Source organism: Malus sylvestris, chromosome 14, assembly GCF_916048215.2.
Source record: "Malus sylvestris chromosome 14, drMalSylv7.2, whole genome shotgun sequence".
NCBI classification, from domain to species: Eukaryota; Viridiplantae; Streptophyta; class Magnoliopsida; order Rosales; family Rosaceae; genus Malus; species Malus sylvestris.
Window position 1 is genome coordinate 26,700,096 of NC_062273.1, and position 22,566 is coordinate 26,722,661.

At 38.5% G+C, this 22,566-nt stretch overlaps 3 protein-coding genes and 1 long non-coding RNA gene across 8 annotated transcripts; 2 read left to right on the forward strand and 2 right to left on the reverse strand.

The window, feature by feature from the left end:
* Positions 1-9: 9 nt before the first annotated feature.
* On the reverse strand, positions 10-2,304 carry LOC126598918 (geranylgeranyl diphosphate reductase, chloroplastic-like). The gene is made up of 2 exons (XM_050265297.1): positions 1,513-2,304; positions 10-939 (listed from the first exon to the last, which is right to left on the reverse strand). The coding sequence occupies exons 1-2, from the start codon at positions 2,209-2,211 to the stop codon at positions 238-240; spliced, it is 1,401 nt and encodes a 466-aa protein (XP_050121254.1). The 5' UTR covers positions 2,212-2,304; the 3' UTR covers positions 10-237.
* A 6,666-nt stretch (positions 2,305-8,970) lies between these two features.
* LOC126598926 (GDSL esterase/lipase At1g74460-like) lies at positions 8,971-10,739 on the forward strand. The gene is made up of 5 exons (XM_050265309.1): positions 8,971-9,292; positions 9,436-9,566; positions 9,657-9,896; positions 9,981-10,230; positions 10,317-10,739. Exons 1-5 carry the CDS (start codon positions 9,052-9,054, stop codon positions 10,559-10,561), a joined length of 1,107 nt encoding a protein of 368 aa, XP_050121266.1. The 5' UTR covers positions 8,971-9,051; the 3' UTR covers positions 10,562-10,739.
* A 2-nt stretch (positions 10,740-10,741) lies between these two features.
* On the reverse strand, positions 10,742-12,987 carry LOC126598935 (uncharacterized). 3 transcript variants are annotated; one of them, XM_050265328.1, is made up of 7 exons: positions 12,742-12,987; positions 11,864-11,937; positions 11,707-11,763; positions 11,574-11,611; positions 11,413-11,488; positions 11,177-11,288; positions 10,742-11,085 (listed from the first exon to the last, which is right to left on the reverse strand). In XM_050265328.1, the coding sequence occupies exons 1-7, from the start codon at positions 12,833-12,835 to the stop codon at positions 10,892-10,894; spliced, it is 645 nt and encodes a 214-aa protein (XP_050121285.1). In that variant the 5' UTR covers positions 12,836-12,987; the 3' UTR covers positions 10,742-10,891. The 3 variants fall into 3 exon arrangements, with proteins under 3 accessions (XP_050121285.1, XP_050121284.1, XP_050121283.1); XM_050265327.1 differs by having other exon boundaries at positions 11,716-11,763; positions 12,727-12,986; XM_050265326.1 differs by having other exon boundaries at positions 12,727-12,986.
* A 938-nt stretch (positions 12,988-13,925) lies between these two features.
* LOC126598943 (uncharacterized) lies at positions 13,926-18,496 on the forward strand. Of its 3 annotated transcripts, none has more exons than XR_007615016.1 (9): positions 13,926-14,657; positions 15,509-15,651; positions 15,776-15,834; positions 16,105-16,249; positions 16,346-16,414; positions 16,884-16,982; positions 17,095-17,350; positions 17,514-17,578; positions 18,313-18,496. It is a non-coding gene; the product is annotated as an uncharacterized LOC126598943 (long non-coding RNA). The 3 variants fall into 3 exon arrangements; XR_007615017.1 differs by having other exon boundaries at positions 16,887-16,967; XR_007615015.1 differs by having other exon boundaries at positions 13,928-14,657; positions 16,887-16,982; positions 18,313-18,495.
* The last annotated feature ends 4,070 nt before the right edge of the window (positions 18,497-22,566 follow it).

The window sequence follows — 22,566 nt, forward strand, 5'->3', positions numbered from 1 at the left end:
CGTGTAGAATTTTCAACACAGGACAACGTATTATTAATTTAAGATACTATTACAATGATATTTTGAAGGAGAAATTCTACAACGACTCTAAAACAAGGACGGACTTAGAAATTTACATACGCTAGATCTCATTACACAAACCTGGAATTTCCACTCAAATCTGTTGGATTCAAAGAGTTCATTCCTCGTTACATAAGGAAAAACAAAAAATTACACAAACAACAAGGCTTCCTCCTTTCATACAGTAATTTTCTCCATCTCCCTCCTGAGTGCATTAGCCCTAACCAAGCTCCCAATGGTATTCACAGCCAACTTCAAATCCTCCCACGGATTCCCCGGCACCACCCTCTTGTACAAGTAGCTATCGAACGTCATCTTCTGCACGTACTCATCCGCACACATCTCCACGAACGCTTCCCTCGCGGGGTTCGACCTATAGAACACCTTCTGCAACACATCCAACACCTTGTAAGTAGGCCAATAGGTCTTGTCCCACTTCTCCAAGTACGTCCTCAAGTCCGCCTCATTCACCATCCTCTTCCCATTCTCCGACCCCTCAACTATCGCCTCGGCACACATCCTGCCACTCTTTGCTGCAAAGTAGATGCCTTCACCAGAACACTTTGTTACGTACCCTGCTGCATCACCAACGAGTGCTACTCTGCCCGCCAACCTTCGTGGCCGGGGGTGTTCTGGAATTGGATGCGCCTCCACCCGGAGAATTTTGCCGCCTAGAATCTTGTCCTTGGCTCTGTTTCTTGTTGCTAGTTGGAATTTCTTGATGTCTCCTTTGTGTGTCACAGTGCCGGTACCAACTGCTACATGGTCACATTTCGGGAACACCCACCCGTAAAAGTCTGGCGAGACATCATCGCCGACATACATCTCAGCGAGGTTTTCATAGTACACCATCTTGTCGTCGGGGATTTTGATTCTCTCCTGAAAAGGCCGAAACCAAGAATTTAATAAGAACGAACCAAACATTGAACCAAATCAACATCTAATTTTACTCCATAAACTTTGAATTTGGTAATCATTTAACAACATACACAAGAGCACGTTCATAAAATTCGAGAAAATTTCAGGTTTCAAAGCGGATCGCGTGTTATTAGCACAAAAATTTCTATGGTAGCCACCTTTTCACGACTGATGACCAATGCATACCTGAAAACTATATCTCAATTTCGAGTAATTCATTGATAATTCTCTTACAGTTCATCAAAATTACTGACATAATGTTAATTAACAACTTCAAATCACATGCACTGAGCCTAGTTCATTGACAAAACACCAAATTCTGCAAATTGATCGTGATTTCAAACACAAAGCACAACAATTGACAGCAAATAATTAATTAAGTAGCAATTTTCAACGCAGATGTGAGTTAGACCAGTTTGTCGGGCCCATTGCACTAGTTTGAGTTCTCCTTCAACCGAATTCGAGATTAGATTTGTTTAGAATATCGTAATTTCCTAAAAGGAGAAAAAACAAAGCAAGTACATAATTAATTACCTGGAAGGCAATAGCATACTCATAATCACCAGCATCAATGCTCTTAGCCACTCTGGAATTCGCCCCATCAGCTCCAATCACCGCATCAACCTCCATCGTCTTCTTCACGCCGGCGCCGCCGGCCTTCCCGTCGTACTCCGTGTAATGCAGGACGTACGGCGCCTCCCCATCTCCCGGCTTATCCATCTTCAAAAACAACCCATTTATCACCGTCGCGCCGTTCTCACTCGCCCTGTTCCTCAGGTACTGGTCCAGCACCTCCCGCCTCACCATCCCAATGTACTCGTGCGGCTTCAGGGTCTGCCCGATGTCCACCGCCACGTTCGACGGCGATATCATCTTCATCTTCGTGACGCGGCGGTCGATGATGTCCAGCGGGAGGTCGAACTCGCCCACCATGCAGAGCGGGATGGCCCCGCCGCAGGGCTTGCAGTTGTCCATCTTCCGCTCGATGAGGAACGTCTCGACGCCGCCCTTGGCTAGAGTTTCTGCGGCCGCACCGCCGGCGGGTCCGCCGCCTATGACGGCGACGCGGAGGTTTCGACCAGTGACTTTTGGGCTGGTCTTGGCGGCTTTGACTTGGATGGTTCGGCGGTTTGAGGGGTTCGGAGAAATGGGTTTTGCTTGCATTGTGAAATGGGTTTTCTCCGTGGCGGTTTGGCGGAGGCCGATGAAGGATTTCAGGGCGATGGAGGTCATTTTCTTGGTCGGAGCAGCTGAAGCAGAGGAGGTGGAGAGGAGGGTGAGAGTGGCAAGAGTCTGATTTACTTTCTTATTTTTATGTATTTGGGGGATACGGTTTGGGATATGAGTGGGGGAAGTGGCCGTTGGATTGGGGGAATGGAGGGCTGAGATTTTTTGTGGATAATGAGTTGGATTTTTTGGATTTTGACAGATTTAGGGAGGGGATGACAGAATGCCACGTTGTCTGGTTGTGTAGATTCTGGTAGACAAGTCAGATATCTTTCACATGCAGCCAATGGTGGATTGCCACGTCAGTAAACTGGGGCCTCTATGTGTGGCACTAATTTTTCGGTGCACTAAATACTACATGTTATGACGGGCACTGTGTACAACGACCGTGGAGCTGATTTTTCGGTGCAATAAATATTACATAGTTTGACGGCCACTGTGTACACCGCCCGGAAACGCATTTACCGACGTATGATTGACCGGCGATGACTAGCGACACGTTCGTTGGAAGATGTCTAAAGTGTCAAATCATCATTGTCATTAAGGGCTGGTTTGGTATTGCTGTGCTTTGAAAAAAAGCAGCTGTGAGAATAAGCGACTGTGCTATGAGAATAAGCCACTGTGAAAAAAATCAGCAGAGTGTTTGGTAAACTTTTTTGTCAAAGTGCTTTTGAAAAAAAAAAGCAGTCTGATAGTGGGTCTTTTCATTAAAGAAGCACTGTAGCTCCGTGTGCTTTGAAAAAAAGTCAGTTTTCCTAAGCTACAAATAGCAGCTTCAGCTTTTTCCTTTGATTTCAACTTATTCTCACAGCAGCTTCCAAAATAAGCCTTTTTTTTTCAGTTTACCAAACACCTAAAACCCTCACAGCTTTTTTTCATGGGTGCTTTTTTTTTAAGCACCTCACTTCCAAACCACCCCTAAGTTTTAATAGAGTCTTAACTCAAAATGAAGAAAATGAAAATGTCATCAATAAGAAATTAATATGTTAATTCAAATCATCAATAATCACGTTATATGATTTAAATAAATAGTCTCTCTAATATTATTTTTTCGTAAAATATGTTTCCAACTTCTCGAAAGTGACTTGGCAAATATCTTCTTTAAATTGTTCCTCTAAAGGGTAAAGCATCTAAGTAGGATCATAATATTAATTAGACGTGACGTTATGTTTTAGAACAAACGATATTATTTATATTAAGAGAGAGGAGATGGGCTTAAGCTCCAACAAGCTAGCAATAATGTGGTTCAAATTCTCATTTGAGAATAATTAAACCTAAAATCTCACTTACAAATGAAGATAAATACTCCTAGATGTGCCATTATGTTTTGTTAAATCATTTATATGAAATATCAACATAATTCAATATTTAATCAACTAAATAATATTGTAAAAGCCAAGTATTCTTGTAGTGGTTATTGAGTCAAAGGAAAATCAAAGGGAAAATATTTGGTAAATGTTTTCACCAGGCTGGTTCCCTTGCGCAAAGTTAGAAATCTTGGTAAAGAACCATTACAGAGTGGTCTAGTGGTTATGGACGAATTTCAAGTTCGTGTTCCACATGGTACGTTTTAAGTTCGACTAATGCGGTTGGTGAATCAAATGATGGTGGTCAGAGAGAGGTTGAAATACCTTTATGAGTCTTCCCAGCTCTCGAAAAGGTGGACTGACGTGACGAAACCATCCGCACGAAATGCACGCCACGCTACTTCTATTTGTCTAGATGTGATCCAAGCGGGTTCAAGCGCTTGAAGAGCATATCTACCGAAGCAAATACGATTACTAGGGCTGGGTTCGGTTCCCAGTGGTTCAGTTTTTACCCAAAACTGAAACTGAACCGAAATTTCGGTTCGGTTCAATTCAATTTTTTTCGGTTTTTTTTTTCAGTTCAATTTTTTCCGTTTGTTTTCAGTTTTTTTTTTCTCTACAAAAAATTGGAAATATAACAGTTCACATTCAAAGAAAAGATATGCCAAAGTTGCTCCATGGTCCACCAACTTCGGGAAAGAACATGTTTACAACAACAAAACCATGATGAGAATCCAAGTCTTCCAATTTCCAAAGTCCAAACTTAAATAAACATCAAAGTTGAAGTCTTTAAAAAGTCCATATTTAAAATAAACATCACACAAGTCAAATAAACCTTCAAGGTTTCATCACTTCATGTCTTGCACAAATAAAATCTTCCAAGTCCTCAAGCTCAAGCTCAACGTTTAGGCGGCCTAGGAGGCAACATAACACCTTTATTTGATCTTCCACTTGTCATTTCTACATACAAATAAAAAAAGAAACAACATGATGTAAAGCAAGCATGCAACTTAGCATCTAATTAAAATAGTCTAACAAAACCAAATGCAATAAGTAAATTTACCTTTCTCAACTTCTTCACAAAACTCAATCTCTTCAATGGTTGGCTCATGATGTAATGCTACATGAATTGACCTAAGCCAATTTTGTGTACATATCAAAGCCTCCACCATTTTTGGACTCAAAGAACTACGATATGGATTAATTATTCTTCCACTTGTGCTAAAGGAGTATTCCAAAGCAATGGTTGATACGGAAATAACTAAAATCTCTTTTGCAACTCATGCCAAAATAGGATACTTAGAAAGCCCATTCACCCTCCACCAATTCAAGATATCAAAGTTTGCCTCTTCTTCCCCTTCATTAGGATCCGAAAGATACCTATCCAAATTATTGTGCACAATACGAGCTATCTTTGCTTTTCTCATTTCACTTTTCTCTTTCAACTTTCTTTCAATCTCTGTCATACTTGATAAAGGATCTCCACTTGTAGTTGCCGATTGAGAACTACCACCACTACTTGCACTTTGTTGTGTATCAAAAGATGACTCTTCATGAATCTTGTAAAGATTAAACAACAAATTTTTCACCGCATTGATTGCAATTTCAACTTTTTCCTCGTCCTCCTCGTCCTCGCCATATAGTATCTCATAATAATCAACCACCTTCTCTAATTTATGGCAAGGATCAAGCACAAGTGCAACAAAAACATATTGATTCATATCCTCAATTGAACCCCAATATTTGTCATATTTTTCTTGCATCAATATGGAGATCATAAACAAGAATTCATTGTCTTTGTTTTCAAGGATAAGACTTTTGATCTTAAACAAATCACCAAAAGTAGTATGAATTGTTAGAGAATTAGAACAACACACTTTTAAAGTGACTTCATAGAAAGGTCTAAAAAAGGATGCAAATATTCCCGCTTCACTCCAATCATGAGTCGAAGGTGGCCCTTCCCTTATATTATCATGATTTTCTCTAGTAAAGTAAGGAAGTTAATGACCATCATCTACCTTCAACCTATCAAAAGCCATCTTGAACTTCAAAACCAATTCCAACATTAAAAATGTGAAATTCCACCTAGTAGGGACATCTAAAATCACAATCCCTTTACTTTCTATTCTCACTTTCTTAACACACCTTTTAAAACTCTCCAACCTTTGAGGGGAAGATCTTACATACTTCAAACCCAATTACAACATTAAAAATGTGGAATTTCACCTAGTAGGGACATCTAAAATCACAAGCACTTTGCTTTCTATTCTCACTTTCTCAACACACCTTTTAAAACTTTCCAACCTTTGAGGGGAAGATCTTACATACCTAACCACATTACGAATGCTTTGTATGGCGGTATTCAACATCTTTATCCCATCATTCACCACCAAATTAAGGATATGAGCAACACACCTCATGTGCAAATATTTTCTATCATGCAAAAGTGCATTAGGAATCCCCTACCCACATATTCGGTGCACCAAATCCCTTAACCCGGAATCATTTGCCGAAGCATTGTCAACCGTAATAGTTAACACCTTCTCTATGCCCCACTCCACCAAACACTCATCCAAAAGTTGAGCAATGGATTCTCCCTTATGATTTGGAATGACACAAAAGTTCAAAATATTTTTATGTAACATCCAATCATCATCAATAAAATAAGCGGTGAATCCAACTTATTGAAGAAAATGTCTTCTTTACTTACTTGATCACTTGAGCTTGAGCCACCTTGTTTTGGAGTTGCATTGGATAAATTTGTGGATCCACCATGAGTAAGAGGAGTTTGTTGAGTTGCCACCATGGGGAGTTGAGGTGGAGTTGATTCACCAACAATGTCCTTCAAAAATAAGAGAAGGAATCATTAAAATTAATTATTAAATAAATTGAGACATAAAAACCATAGAGAAAGTATAGAGATGACAACTTACTTGCGATGGAGTAGAAGTAGATGAGTTTATTTTTTCATGGAAGCTATTTGATGATCTCATTGAGTTTGAGCTTGAGCTCGAGGCCTTTGATGCACTTGACTTCATCTAATTAAGATACAAAACATATAATAAGCAAAGGTAGGATGCACATGCAAAAACTACGAATGCACATAATAAACCGAACCGAAAAAATGTTATGAAACCATTAGATTAGGGATGGTTTTTGTGAGGACCATATATATATATATATATATATATATATATATATATATTATTAAAGGAAAGATGGGAAATAAACATTTGTCATTATGGCCATGAAACCGAACCTAACATGCCTTGTATAAACCGAACCTAACATGCACTATAATCTCAGATGCACCATTATAAGCTTTTAATTAGTAAACTATTATCACAACAAGGGCTGGGTTCATCAGATGCAGTTGCACCATTATGTGCATCTCTTATGGTAGTAACCACAAGTTCATACATCAAGAGATTGATATCTCGGTCAATTTGGGTGCCACCAACAACAAGGGCTGGGTTCAGTTTTTTTCCCAAAACCAAACCTAACATGCAGATAACAGAACCTAACATAGTAACATGCATAATTGCACATAGCAGAACAAGCAAGCATCACAATATCACATTGATCAACTGAAGCTAAAACAAAGAAAACGACCCTAATTTCAGTGCAAAACCAACAACCCTAACAACCATAATTTCAGTGCAGAACAAGCAAGCATCACATAGCAGTCACTCCTCAGTCCCCAACAACCCTCATTTCATTTCCCTAACAGCCCTAATTTCCCCAAATCGTCATTGACAACAGAGTACAAACACTCCCCATACCCAAAACATATTGCAGTGCAAAACCAAAATTTATCGCAAATTAATCCAAACCTCAACTAATAGTCCAATAGTTAAATCAAATTACCCAACCAAATCCAGCATACCCAAAACAAATTGCAAAATCCATGAAATTGAAAAGCTACAAATCAAAACCAATGAAATTTAAAAAAAAAAATCTTCAAAACGCATCCGGTATCACAAGGGTGACTAGGTAAGAGACTAACCTTGCAAAGGAGGGAATTTGTTGGTCGAGACTTGAAACGGCGAGAGGAAGTAGTGGGTCGTGCGCAGGTCACGGGTTATAAGGGTGAGATAGTGAGAGTGAGACGGCGTCACGTCTGCGAGATGTGTGAGACAGGTCGCTGGGAAGGAAGAAGAAAGTGACTGAAGTTCCAGAGTGATAGTACAGAGGAGAGGGATAAGCCGATAAAGGAAAGGAAAAGGATTCGAATGGATCTGTTTAGGGTTTCAGTCTTTCAGACTGAAATGAAGAGAGAGTGACTGAAGTGAACTCTGAACGACGCCGTTCAAGGAAAAAATGATGTCGTTTTGCTTATAATCGGTTGGGTTCGGTCCGGTTTCCGAACCCCAGAAACCGAACTGAACTGAACCAGATTCGGTTCGGTCCGGTTTTACACTTTCGGTTCCATTTTTTTTTCGATTCTATTTTTTTCAGCCTCGGTTCAATTTTCGGTTCGGTTTTTTTCGATTTTCGGTTTTTCGAACCCACCCCTAACGATTACCTCGATAAGATATTCCTTTCATTCTTCCTCTGTGTTGTTTACGGAATCTGGTTCTTTTGGGGTTATAGTTGATGGTTGTTTAACAATGCCATCCATCTCTACTACATAACCGGACACGAAAGTTTCTTCTCATCTAGCTCCTTGCGAATTAACCAATTAAAAATAATTAAACAAAAAAAATACACGGTTAATAATATATGGAATCGTGGGATTCTTTGAAATTTGATCTAATTGATTATAAATTATAAATTATTTGTGTTTTTATATATAATTTAACACGTATTCTATTTATAGATGATGTCGGTTTGATAGAACGCTATAATGAATTTTTATTTTATTTTATTTTTCCTTTCGTCCCCTTTAAAAAAGTTCTTGATAAAATAGGGAATTAGGGGAGAAGTCAAGGAATTAAAGATTGTTGAACTTCATTCCTATGAAGAACTTAGGAAATGAGTGAGCCTATATAGTTTGCCAACATGTTGAAAGAGAAGGCCAAATTGGTTGGTAGGTGAACCCACACTTCCTTATAACATTCTCACAAATGCAAAATCATCTTGACTCATAATTTATTTTCTTAAATTGTTTAGATTTCTCTTAATAGTAACAAAAAGTGCGGAAATTATTTTTCTATAAAAATACAAGAGTATTCAAAACGTTGACACGCACCAAAATACTAAATAATTGGGACTTTAGGGACTCAAACTGTTGTAAACTAGTATATAAATATAACTTGTAACAAAAGACAAATCATGGTTAGTTGCATTTAGGTATGACTGAGTAACAGTTGGTTCATCAGACAAGCTAGCTAAGCTACCCTCTCTGTTTTTCCCAAATGCACCACAGTTTCTAGTCCTTCTTCCCAATTTCCGCAACTCAAATTTCACACGAAATCTTAATTCCCAATAACCCTTCTACTTATATATTCTCCCACGTTGTGTTTAAATCCAAAACCCAAGTCTTCGATTTCACGTAGGAAGGTTTACAAACACCTGCATTTCTCAAGTTTTTTCAGCCATGAAGTTCACAACGTTGGCAGCAATGATGGTGGCCGTGGCCGTCTTCGGCCTCCTCATCGATGGCCACGACTGCAAAATCGTGCAGTTTATATTCGGGGACTCCCTCTCTGACGTCGGAAACAACAAGTACTTGAGCAAGAGTCTCGCCCAAGCAAGCCTGCCTTGGTATGGCATTGATATGGGCAATGGACTGCCTAATGGAAGGTTCTCTAATGGCCGTACCGTTGCTGATATAATAGGTAACGTATGTTGTAGTGGTTTCGATTCTGTGCATGACGTCCTGTCTTTCTTAAAGATATGACATGTTGGTAAAACCTCGGTTACTGAAACATAGAATTTGTTGTCGCGTTTATTTTTCTGCTAAACTTGTTTGTTTGTTTAGGTGATTCCATGGGGCTCCCACGGCCCCCGGCCTTTCTCGATCCGTCTTTAAACGAGGACATGATACTCGAAAACGGAGTGAACTACGCCTCTGGAGGTGGTGGGATTTTGAATGAAACCGGTGGCTACTTTGTAAGTTGCAGCCTTAAATGTAACAAAAACACATAAAAATTGAGCTTTCAATTAAGATTGTGCACGATTTGATAAATAATGTGTATGCAGATTCAGAGGCTTTCGCTCTACAAGCAGATCGAGCTTTTTCAAGGAACACAAACACTTATCAGAAGCAAAATCGGTGAACAAGCAGCGGAGAAGTTCTTCCAAGACGCTCGTTATGTGGTTGCTTTAGGCAGCAACGACTTCATTAACAACTACTTGATGCCTGTTTACAGTGATTCGTGGAGTTACAACGATCAAACTTTCATGGAATACTTAATGGGAACTCTAGAGAAGCAACTTAAGGTTAGAATTATCACAGTTTATCTTAATTTCTACCAGTTGATCGTAGTTATTTTCCTGACTTGCGGTTTACGTGCTTTCGTGCAGCTGTTGCACAGCCTAGGGGCGAGGCAGCTGATGGTGTTCGGGCTAGGACCAATGGGTTGTATTCCACTTCAAAGGGTGCTAAGTTCATCTTCGGCTTGCCAAGATAGAACAAACAAACTAGCTCTCAGCTTCAACAAAGCTGGTAGCAAGCTTATGGAAGATTTGTCCAGCCAGCTTCCTAACGCGAGCTATCGATTTGGTGACGCGTATGATGTTGTCAACAACGTGATCAGCGATCCAAACAAATACGGTATGTTAAGACAGAACCAAAAACATTTCATATATCTACTTGTTTCTCTACTGACCGTTTCTTCATTCAAATTCGGACCATGGCAGGATTCAGCAATGCGGACTCACCATGCTGCTCATTTGGAAGAATTCGACCGGCTTTGACGTGCGTCCCTGCATCAGTACTGTGCAAAGACAGAAGCAAATATGTGTTTTGGGACGAGTACCATCCATCGGACAGTGCAAACGAGCTTATTGCCACGGAACTCATAAAGAAATTCGGTTTCTCGCGCGTTGGTGAAACAGATGGTCCTTCCCCTGCACCTGCCATTGCTCTATCACCAGAGGGATAACTTGTAGTACAATCAAGCCAGCAGTCTCTGCTGATTACAATTACTTTCCTAAAGCAACTTCATAGTGATTATTGAATAGCTTTTCGCTTACAACTATTGTTTGGTTTTGTTAATTCAAATATATTTGTTTCTAAATCTTCGGGATTTTGCCCATAAAGTTAAACATATTTAGCATCAATCTGTCATGAACTTTCGACTCCCATATAATTATCAACCATAAAACATAGTTTCTACATATTTAGTAAGATCTGAACACCTCCTCGTGGGTACATATATATCTTGGACTCCATTTACGGAGGCACTAACCCTAGCTTTACGGAGTTATAAACCCTAGCCCCTTCCCAAGTTCCCGCGTGCAACCCAGCTTCTTTTGTAATCTTTGCATGCATGTACTGGTTTACTGGGATTGTTACGACTGAACTTGTCAAATGTTGTGTTCCTGCTATCACAACGAGGGCAGGGGAGTATCTTCTTGTATGCCTCCTCTCTGGCTCGGACTATTTCATCACCACAAGGCTGCAAAGCTGCAGGAATTTACCAAATGTCAAAAAGAATGTGGGTGCAGTAGTACAGAGATGACAAAATCTCAAACACGCGAGATGTCGAGTCAATTACCAGGTCTAGAGGAGCAAGCTTCCTCTCTCCCATCCTTCTTCTGAAGCTTCTTCTCAGCAGGCCTCTTCCTCTTTACATCCCGCTTCTGAATTCCCGGCTTCTCCTTCACGTCCTGTTGAATGAACAGATTTACACATCAAACAACGTCCAGTTTAATAATCTTACAATACGTACACATTCAGAACCGGTTAATCCATAACATCAATCTGTGTTGTGACTCCATGAGTTGAACTTACCCTGTCGTCCTCCTTAACAAGCGCCTTGCTCGCCTCTCTGATTTTTTCCAACTCCACAAGGTTTTCCACACATTTACTTGCAAAAGTGAATTAAGAAACCCAAATGGTAAAATCAACAAACGAAAATAAATGACCAAATAGATCACGAAGCGAAAGGATACGTCCTGTCTTCCAAGAGTTTAAGCAAGATCTCGGTGTTCTGTAAACACATTCAGAATATAATAACATCAAAGAGAAATTCAACAAACAAAAAATCATCAAAAACCAATTAGATTAGCCAAACCAGATTGATACAGCGACAACATTTGCATTTTTGGTTTCGGAAACAAGTTGGATGAGCTTCATGTTTTCCTGACAACATATTCAGATCAAACAAATCACACCAACTTAATTTTTAAAGCCAAATCAGAGATTAAACTACCAGGGGAAAAAAGAAGAAGCAATCTTGTACCTCATGTAAACTTTGAATTGAGACTTTAGCAAAGCCATCAGTTTGATCCCCAATCTTATACTTTTTAGTCTCAGCTGGTATCCATACCATAAATCTCAGTTAATATTTTTAGGCAAAGCATAATCTTACAAGAAGTCCAAGAATTCTCAGGTCCCGTTCGGGATTTGGTTCCAGAAGCACTAAAAGCGTTTTCTGACAACTAGAAATGCTTCTAAATACATTTGAAATAAAAATTTAAAAACGCTTGTAACGTGCTTCCGGTAGAAATATCAGTCAGTTTTAAGGCTTTCAACAATGCGTAATCTTAGCAAGTGCCCTCTACCACAGTAGTGAAAGGGAGTGTTGCCCTTGCACTACGGCCTGGGATTGAACTCCGCTTCTCCCTAAACTAACATATAATCTAACATATCCATTGTTTACTTAAAAATAAATAAAAAGTCAACCAAAAGCATGATCTTACAAAAGGCCGAAAAATTCTAACGGCCAGTTTTTTAAGATTTCTTCCTGGATGAGCTATAAGTACTTTCTAACAACTAAAAACGCTTCTTGCTGCATTTGGAAGAATAACTTAAAAATGCTTATGTGTGCTATTTTTTTTTTTTTTTTGGAGAGTGCTTTTTCGAGAAGCACTTAAATTGGTAATAAAAACATTTCCCAAAAGAAGAACACAAAAACATTTCTCAATCACTTTTACCTAAAACTCCTAACTTTTTGCATGAAAAGAAGAACACAAAAACATTTCCCAGCTGAAAATCGGAAAAGAAAAAAAAGTGCAAATAAATCATAGTTGCAGCAACGACCGAATGATGACTCCCATATGTGAACCCTAAACCACCAAAAAGAAAGAAATGGGAGAAATTAACCTTGAGCACTGTCACCTTGTAAGTCGATTAAATCAACTTGGTCGCCTGTTTCTTCCCCACGACTGGTTGTCTCCGTCTTTGTCCCTCCAGTTAACCGCAGGCGAACCATCTCTCTCTCTCTCTCTGGCTCTCTCTCTCTCTCTCTCTCTAGCTGGTTCTTACCGGTCTGAATTTAGAAATTAGAAAACGAGGGGAAAAGTGTGCGACTTGAAGGAAAATTGGGAGTTGGTCATTGACTCAAAATGGGGAAATATTGCTACAAGAGAAGTCACATAATCGGATAAAAAAAAATTAGTCTTTTTGAATACTTTTGTTATAATTTTCGTCCCTTATTTTGTTTTTCTAAAGCTTTTATATTGAACAGAAGTTCTAACGAAGTTTGTCAAAAAAATAAGTACTTCATAGTGTTATAAGTTTAGGTACTAACATTCACGAACTTTTAGTTTAGAGATCAAAGTCAAATTTGGTCAAATTCTAAAGATCAATGCTCTGACTTCAGGTTTTCTTTTGTTCACTCAAAAGTTTATAATAAGATTTTTAGTATAGTTTTGTGCACAAAAAAAATAGTAGAAGTGGAGCTTTTTCCCGTCTTAAAAAGACAAGATGTCTTGTACAAAAAATTTCTCTCATAATTGTGTAATTTGTCTCCCCGTTATTGTTATCATAATGAAGCATTTTTCCTTAGAAAGCAATGATTTCTTTAAGCATTTTACTTTGATGTTTGTTTATGAATTCTACTTTTAATAATATTTGAAATCCATCACGCAATGCATGCATGTATTTTAATTTTCCCACACAGCGTTACGTGGTTGCTCCAAAGCTGGCCGGCTGCTTACAACTGCTTCCACAAACAAATTCTAGTGATCATCAATAGCCATTCACATACAACTATAGTTTCATTTGTCAACTCGAATATATATGTTTCTGATTTTTCCTATTAAGTTAAGCATCGATTCACCATGAAGTGAGAATATATATATATTGGCACATAACAAAATTACATCTATTGTCCTTAAGTTCTCTGACTTCGTCTCTCTAAATGAAGCCTTTTTCCTTAGGTACCAATGATTTCATTAAGAATTTTACTTTGGCGTTAGTTTATGGATACCATGTTGGCAAAGCAAACACACATCATATACGTTTTTCTCATATAGCAGTACGTGATTGCTCCAAAGTCGGAGGAATAAAGTATATTATCTATTCTAAAATTGAGGAGGGATTTGACTGTAGCTTAGCTACAGTCAAATGATTGACCTTCGGTTTTGCTTTATTTACATCACTACCATCATATCTCTGGCTGGGTTGGAAGGGTAATTATTACAACTTAGAAGGGTAATTTTGTCCGTGGGTTTGAGCCGAATTTCACTTTATTTACAAAATTGCCACCGCCCTTTCCTTTCCTCTTTCTCTCTCCCGACTCTCTCTCGGTAACCATCCATCAAATCCCCATCCTTCCCTTTTCTCACTCTGTAAGTCTCATTTCCTACAACCCTAGAGCACCGTTTCTCTCAAATTTGACTCAGGGAGAGAGAGGGAAGGGGGACAGAAGGGTTGACAGGTTGGAGGGAGAGGATCGTCGGGATTTAGGGGAGAGGATTTTCGGCCGGGAGGTATGGGTTTAGGGAGAGAGAGAGTAAGGGAGAAGTATGGGGTAGGCGGATTTCCAGGGATTTCTTTTCACCCCTTCACTCACCACGAACCCACCTTTCCCTTCTTTTCTTCCGTCCTCAAATCTTCTGATTTCCCTCTCACAAAATACCCACCAAGGAAACCCTACTTTTGGTTTATTTTGGGATTTTGTTTGCGCTCTCGATTTTCAGACGACGGGCCAATTGGTTGAGATTTGGATTTCTTCTCCTTTTGTCGAAACGCACAAATTTTGTTTCGGTGGGATTGGTCTCGAATAGCTGCGTGTGTCTACCCTTTCCAAGGTATGGTGGTCACCGATGGCATGTTTTAGTGTGTTTCTGTTTTTTTTTTCTTTGTTTTGTATTTCTAATTTATCGTTTGCTGCTTGACAATGGTGATTGTATGTTTTAGTTTGGATGTTTTTCTGATTTTGGGTTGGTCAGTTTTTTTGGGCTGCTTGAGAAAATGTGATCCCATGTTTTGACTGAGTGAAATAATTAATAGATAAAAAGAGTGGAGAATTAGTGTCAAGAGTAGTGATGGAAAAAATGAGGAAAAAAATATAGATGTGGAAGAAAAAGGGGGGGGGGGGGCTGGAAATCGAGCAAGGTGAAGAGAAAAAAAAATAGGGGTTAAGTGAGCAGCCAAAAGAGAAAAAAAAAATGAGGGGAAAAGGCTTAATGTGGGGAGTGGGCAAAAGAGAAAAGCAAGGGAAGGGAGACAGAACAGGAACAAGGTGTGGTTTTGTTGTTGGTTTTATCCAAATTTTTTATTTGGCATTGGTTTGAAGCTTATGTGTTATTAGTATAGTCTAATTTAGTGTTGGTTTATCTAGGTTTGTAGCTAATTTAATGTTAATGTTGATCTAGGCGTTTTAATTTGTTGTGAACTTATATGAGTTTCGTTTTTTAATTGTTATTTTACAGTTGCTAGGGATGACTTTGGCTTTTATATTGGTTTGGGTATTTTTTTTTCATTTGAAGATTTAGTGTCATTATACACCTTTGCACCACTGTTTGTTCTGTTTTTCTCGGTTTCTGTATATATTGGACTGTTCTTTTTAACTTAATTAAAGTTTTTGAGACTTAATTGAATGAAAGTTTAGTGTGTGTTTTGGACTAATGGTTTTGTGTTGTTATGTGGGTTTGTGAAGATGGATAGATGTGTGGCTCGGTTGCAGGAGCTGCAGTACACAATTTCGGGCGGTACGAAGGTGATCTCAGGAGTGAGTCTCAGCCCTGGGAGTTCAAGAGGTTATCTCAGGGCTAGCCTCCGATGCAAACAAGAAACTGCAAGGTAATTGAGAATCTGATTTTAATTTGATTTGTACAAACCAGGAACAAAAAATCCCAGCTTTTGCTTGAATTTGAAGTTTTTGATTTTGATATTGGAACTGAAATGGGTCTTTTGATTTATGCAGGATTAAAGGCTCAGCCCCTAGAAAATCTCCTGTTGGCAAGTTTCCAGCAAAGGCAGGAGGTATCTCCCTCTCTCTCTCTCTCTCTCCCTAAAATCATAGACGTATGGCCAAATGTGTTTTTTGACAAGAAAGTTTATCCTTCACTTTTTTCAAAGAACAAAATTGAGTTTAGATTCAAAATCTGAACCTTTTGTTTTTGAAAATACGACATTCTAAACAACAGAAGCTCATTACTTTTTGTTTTTTAATAAAGCCATTACCAGTTTCTGAATTGATTCTACATTTTACTCTGTTTTTATGCCTAATACCGTTTGTTTTCCATTGGGTAGCTGTATAAGTTTTCCATAAGCTTCGATCATCTCCCCAATAAACCCAGAGCCTCCTTCTCTCCCGCTAAGCAAAAGAAAATCAAGGAGGCCTGCAACTTCGTATGCAGTCCGCCACTGCAAATCAGTCTGGAAACTGGATTCAAAGGTAAAACACACCGATGTCTTTGATTTTGGTCTCTACTGCACAGTTTGACAGACAAATGATAAACCTAACACATGCATGCTTTGATTTCCTTGGTAGGTCATATTTTTCACTTTCTGGATGTGCAAAGTCTGGATAGTACACATCACCGGACCAAACCTTTATCAGGTAAGGAATTCCATCGCGTTTGTTGAAAATATTTGCTTCCTTTCCTCTCATGTATGTGTATGTATGATTGTATGTGTGTGATTTTAGATTGTAATGCATCACAAATTTGTGGCATAAAAATTGACATTTGTAGACTTACCCTTTGTTTGGTGACTGTGATAATTGAGAGAAAGGAAAATAAAATTTCGAAGATTGATGCTTTTATGTGATTTCTTGGCTCTTTTTTTTCATATGATTTTCATTGTATGTGTGCCGGTGTATGTCTCTTCTTGAAAAATACATGTTGAAAATGGGAGAATTTTGGACATGACACGTTTAGAAGTGAGGTTTTCTGAATGAAGACACTTTTATGATTTGTTTGTAATTTGTTTTGCAAATGGGTAGGAATGTCATTCTAAAAGGATATTGGCAGGAGAGGGTGGAATGTCATTCTAAAATATGTGTAATTCAATTCTCTCATTTTCTATAGCAGAATTGCGGATTTCTAAATCGAAAAGGAGAAATAAACACTATAGAAGTTTATGCAGAAGGAGCATGTAAAAGAGAAGCACAGGTAAAGGTTTATGAGGTCAGTTGGCTGTTTTCTTTTTAGTGTTTTCAATTTGTTCCTTTTAGTCTGGCTGCAATTTTTTAATCTCTGGTTATGCATCAATTTCTATGCTTCTTTGTAAATCTTGCAGGTGAGGACAACACACTTATCAGGGCAATGTCGGGATGTTTAGGCTTGGGTGGAGACATGGACTTATGGAAGAGGTGAAGTAGCTTAGGTTTCTGTCATTAGCTTTATCTGTTCTATGCATCTCTGCAATCTTACAATGCTCCTTTATTTAATTGCAAGATGTTGGGGACCGGTTACTGGAATACAAGATTTGGAACAAAAGTGGTTGACAATGCAAGAGTCGAAAGCAAGTGTGAAATTCGCATTGAAAATGACAGGTGAGAATGCTAATCATATTCTAAAAAAATGTTGGGTTTCCTGATGAGTTCTCTAGCTGAATTCAAGAGGCTAATTTAGTGATTTGGAGTTAATTTTGTAAATTTATTGAATAAAGTTATTTGTTATTTAGCTTATCTTGCGTTTGGTTTGGTTTGGTTTTAGGAGAGGGTTACGCATGATCCGTAGGTTCATTCAACCTCGCTGTTTTCGTTAGAATCACAATTAAGGTCAGTTTTTCCAACATTTTTTTTGCTTTTTGCTGCATGTTTGTGCATGTTTGGTCTCTGAGATTTTGTTTTTAGTCACTGTTGATTTGTAGTTTATGTCTTCCTTTAGCTACATATTGACACATGTTTATTCTCAGCATTTTTTTGTTATGGTAAGTGGTTTGGGGAGTTCTATATTATTATATAATCTTTGGGGCTATTTTAAGTAAAAATGAAATGTTGACATTGATATAGCATACGGCACACTTAATTCACACTCCTATATTCGGTTTTCATGTTTCCATTGCAACACTCTGCATTTCCGAGCCAATGAATTTTTTGATAAAGATGTACTTAAAGCAATTACATGCTCTATCAAGTATGTTTTATATGTGGTTGTGGTAGTTGCAAGGAAATGAAATATTTGTGCTGATAATTGGTAGTTTAAATATATAGAAATAGAGAAGAATTATAAATGGAGCACCTAGGATATTTAACATTGTTTTCTTTTCCATGTATTTTTTCTTATGTTTAATATCTGCTTTTGCTTATGCATATGATTCAAGTGCTATTTTTATTAGTGTTAATTTTGGGTTGCATATCAACAAACTAACCCAGTTAATTTTGCTTAGTGTTCATGTATAACGAGAACTCTCATTGCATCAACTTGAACAAACATTCTTCTACTTAGTTGCTTAGCTGCTGCAACAAGAACGAAACACTTTTTATGTTTTTTTGTTTAACTGCTAAAACAGGTGACTGGCCTCCAGGACATATATTTTGCCATCTTAACTTTAAAGGCAATACATATGTAAAATGCATGTTGCTTAGGGAAACAAAGCATTTTTTGCAACCACATCTTTTGTAATCAGCTTGGTTGAATGTATATAAAAGTTAAGCTACTTATCTTACCTACACCGATCACTCATCTATCCTTTTTGTTCGTTCATGATTATGTTGAATTTTTTTTCAGGTTAAATGTGTCTTATTCATGTAGTTAAGGCTGGTGCATTCAAGTCCCGCAGCAACGCGCGGGCATTTTTCTAGTATTCTCTAAAGTCGGGTGCCAGCTGGTTACAGTTGCTTCCTAAAACAACTCCCTAGTGATGGTTTAAGTAGTTTTTCCTGTACAACTATCAGTGTGGTTTGTGGTCTCAAAGCCTCAAACATGTTGTGTTTCTGGTTGTTGGACATTTTGCCTATAAAAATGTCACATAGTCCGGCCATAAAGCCACTACATGTTAAGCATCAAATGGCCATAAAATTTTCAAATTACAAACCTTAGACCTTGCCGCTTGACTCTTAATATCGAGCACGAACTCAATCCGCAGCAAATTGCCAAGATAGAACAAACTAACTAGCTCTCAGCCAACAAAGCTGGAAGCAAGCTTCCTAACTGAAGCTACCGATTCGGCGATGTCTTCAACAATGTGATAAGTAATCCAAACAAATAAGGTATGTTAATGTACCTTGATCAATATTTAGTCCTTTCAGAATTTTGATAACCAAATTGAAAGTTTTACACTGCTGTCTATTTTCCACAAAGTTTTTTCTGTTTGACAAACGATAGTGTTGGTAGGCTAAATAGTTAGTTGTTAGAGGAGATGGGACTCGACGGAGATCGAACCCGCACCAACATGCATAGACATATGATTGTTTTCTACCACAGCGGTAAAGCACCATCTGCTATTTTTCATGAAGTTTGAACTTGACTATAATTGTCTGTTAGTGTAACTTGATTTTGCTGGGTTTTTTTCAGAATGCTGAACAGAAGCAAAGCAAAGATAGAAGTTGAACCGAAAAGTTTTTCTTTCTTGTTCTCTCTGCTGCAAAAGTATTGCAGAGGAATATATTTGTACTGCACAGAAAAATGCGCACTAACACTGCTTTACATTTAACTGATGGCCTTAGCTTTAGGACCACACAAAACACTACTTTTAATCTTAGTCACTCATCAACCTAATTACATGGATCAAACACCACATGGCACTCATGGCCTTACATCATTTAACCTTACACTTGGCAGATATGCTCAAGTGAATACACACATTAAAACTCATCTTATTTCTAATACTCAATCAGCTAGAGACTTATAATTCAACACTCCCCTTTAAGTCTTGAGCTGATTTCACTCCTAGCATGCTCCTGAGATAATTAAACCGATCTTTAGGCAAAGGTTTTGTGAAGATATCAGCAAGTTGCTCATTAGTTGGACAGTACACCAGATCAATGATGCCATCCTTCAGTGCATCCTTGATGAAATGGTATCTTCTGTTAATGTGTTTGGTCTTTTGATGAAACACAGAGTTCTTGGTGATTGCAAATGCTGAGGTGTTGTCACAGTGCACTGGAGTGGCTTCGGTTTGAAATTCACCAAAGTCTTCAAGAACAAATCTCAACCAAATGGCTTGAGTAGTTGCTTCTGAAGCACTGATGTACTCTGCTTCTGCAGTGGAAAGAGCAACGCAATTTTGCTTCACAGATGCCCAAGAGAATACTCCACTGCCAAAGGAGAAAGCATAACCAGAAGTACTTTTACTGTCCTCAATTGATCCACTCCAGTCACTGTCACAGAACCCAATTAACATTGAGTCCTTACCCTTCACATATTCCAGACCATAATCAAGTGTACCCTTAATGTATCTTAGCACTCTTTTAGCAGTTCCAACATGCTTACTGGTAGGGCAGTGCATAAATCTGGCTAACAGACTGGATGCATACATAATATCAGGCTTGGTTGCAGTGAGATATAAGAGACTTCCCACCAAACTTCTGTATAATTCTTCACTTGCAGCACCACTTCCATCATCCGTGGTTAACTTCTCAGTTGCAACCAATGGAGTAAGCACAGGTTTGCACTCTTTTAGACCAAATTTGTCTAACAAAGAGTTTGCATATTTCTTTTGGTGGATGAAAATGCTTGAAGTGGTTTGAATTATTCCCATTCCAAGAAAATGATGGAGAAGGCCCAAATCAGTCATCTCATACTTTCGTTTCATGTCTTCCTTGAATTCTTCAAGCATTTGTTTGTTGCTCCCAGTATAGATTATGTCATCCACATAGATCGACACAATCAAAATGTCTTCCTCTTCTGTCTTGATGTACAGTGTTGGTTCACTTAAACTTCTTGTGAAACCACATTGTGAGAAATATGTATCTATCTCTCCATACCAGGCCCGTGGTGCCTGTTTTAGACCATACAAGGCTTTGTGAAGTTTATATACCCTGTCTTCCTCCCCTTTAGCTACAAAACCATCAGGTTGCTCCACATAAACCTCCTCATCTTGAACACCATTTAAAAAAGCCGATTTAACATAAGTTGATAGAGTTTCCAACTCTTTTGTGCAGCCAATGCTATAAGGGTTCTGATTGTATCTAATCGAGCAACAGGAGCAAAGGTCTCATTGTAGTCTATTCCTGGTTTCTGTGCATATCCCTTTGCAACAAGCCTTGCCTTATTCTTTTGCACAGTTCCATCCAGATTGAGCTTGGTTTTAAACACCCATTTTACTCCAATTATAGGCTTGTTACTTGGCCTGTCCACTAACTCCCAGGTTGCATTCTTTTCAATCATGGAGAGCTCATCTTTCATAGCATTCATCCAAGATTCATCCTTAGCTGCATCTTCATATTTCTCTGGTTCTATAATACAAAGATTACACTGAGCAAGAACATCATCCAGCTTTCTCCATTTTAATGGAGTATGATCAAAAAACTGAGTGTCATTCACACCTGCACTTGACTGAGAGTTGATCTGTGTATCATCAATACCACTTGCAGCTTCTTCCAATATTCCAGATGATAAATCACTTGAAACTTGAGGGTCATTTTCTGCATTTTCACTTCTTTGTGTATCAACAGAGTCAAATTCATAAGTAGGCAGTGACATATATCTTTCAGTGCTTCTTTCCCAATCACAAGCTGAGTTTTCATCGAACACAACATCTCTTGACAGAATCAGTCTCTTAGAGATTGGATCAAATACTCTATAGCCTTTCTCACATTTTGCATATCCAACAAAGACTCTTTTTATACTCTTGGGTTCTAGCTTGTGTCTTAGCTCGGATGGAGTATGAACATAACAAACTGAGCCAAAAACCTTCAAATGAGCAATACCTGGTTTCCTTTTGCTGTAAGCTTTAAAAGGTGTTATACTATCCAGTGATTTGGTAGGGCATCTGTTTAACAGATAGACAGCAGTATGCACAGCTTCTGCCCACATATAGTAAGGCATTCCTTTGTCATGAAGCATAGACTTGGCCATTTCAATCACAGTTCTGTTTTTTCTTTCAACCACTCCATTTTGCTGTGGAGTGTAAGAGAGAGACAGTTGCCTTTGGATTCCCTCTGTGTCACAGTATTGCTTGAATTCATTTGATAAGAACTCCCCTCCTCTATCACACCTTACACATTTTATCTTCATTCCACTTTGCAACTCAGTCATGGCCTTGAATTTCTGAAAACAAGTAAAAGCTTCAGATTTGAATCTAAGAAAATACACCCATATCATCCCGGTTGCATCATCTACAAGCAACATAAAGTACTTGTTTCCTCCAGTAGACTCGATTCTCATCGGTCCACACAGATCTACATGAACCAATTCAAGTGGAGCACCAGCTCTTTGTGCTTGACCACTAGGAAACCTTTCTCTGTGTTGCTTACCATATTGACAGCCTTCACACACTTTGTCATACTCATCTAGATATGGTAATCCATGTACCATGTCATTATCCTTCAATTTCTTAATTCCACCAAAGTGTAGGTGACCTAATCTTCTGTGCCAAGTCAGAGAACAATGAGCAAAACTGGTCTTCAACACAAGTTGTTTCTCAGGCCGTAGAGATAGAGGATAGCACCTGTTTTCTTTCATTTTTACACAGATAATTTGACATTTCAGAGAAGGACCATCAAAAACAGTACACATATGTCCACCAAACACAAGATAGTATCCGTGCTCATCCATTTGTCCTACACTTAATAGATTCTCCTTCAAACCAGGTAAGTACATG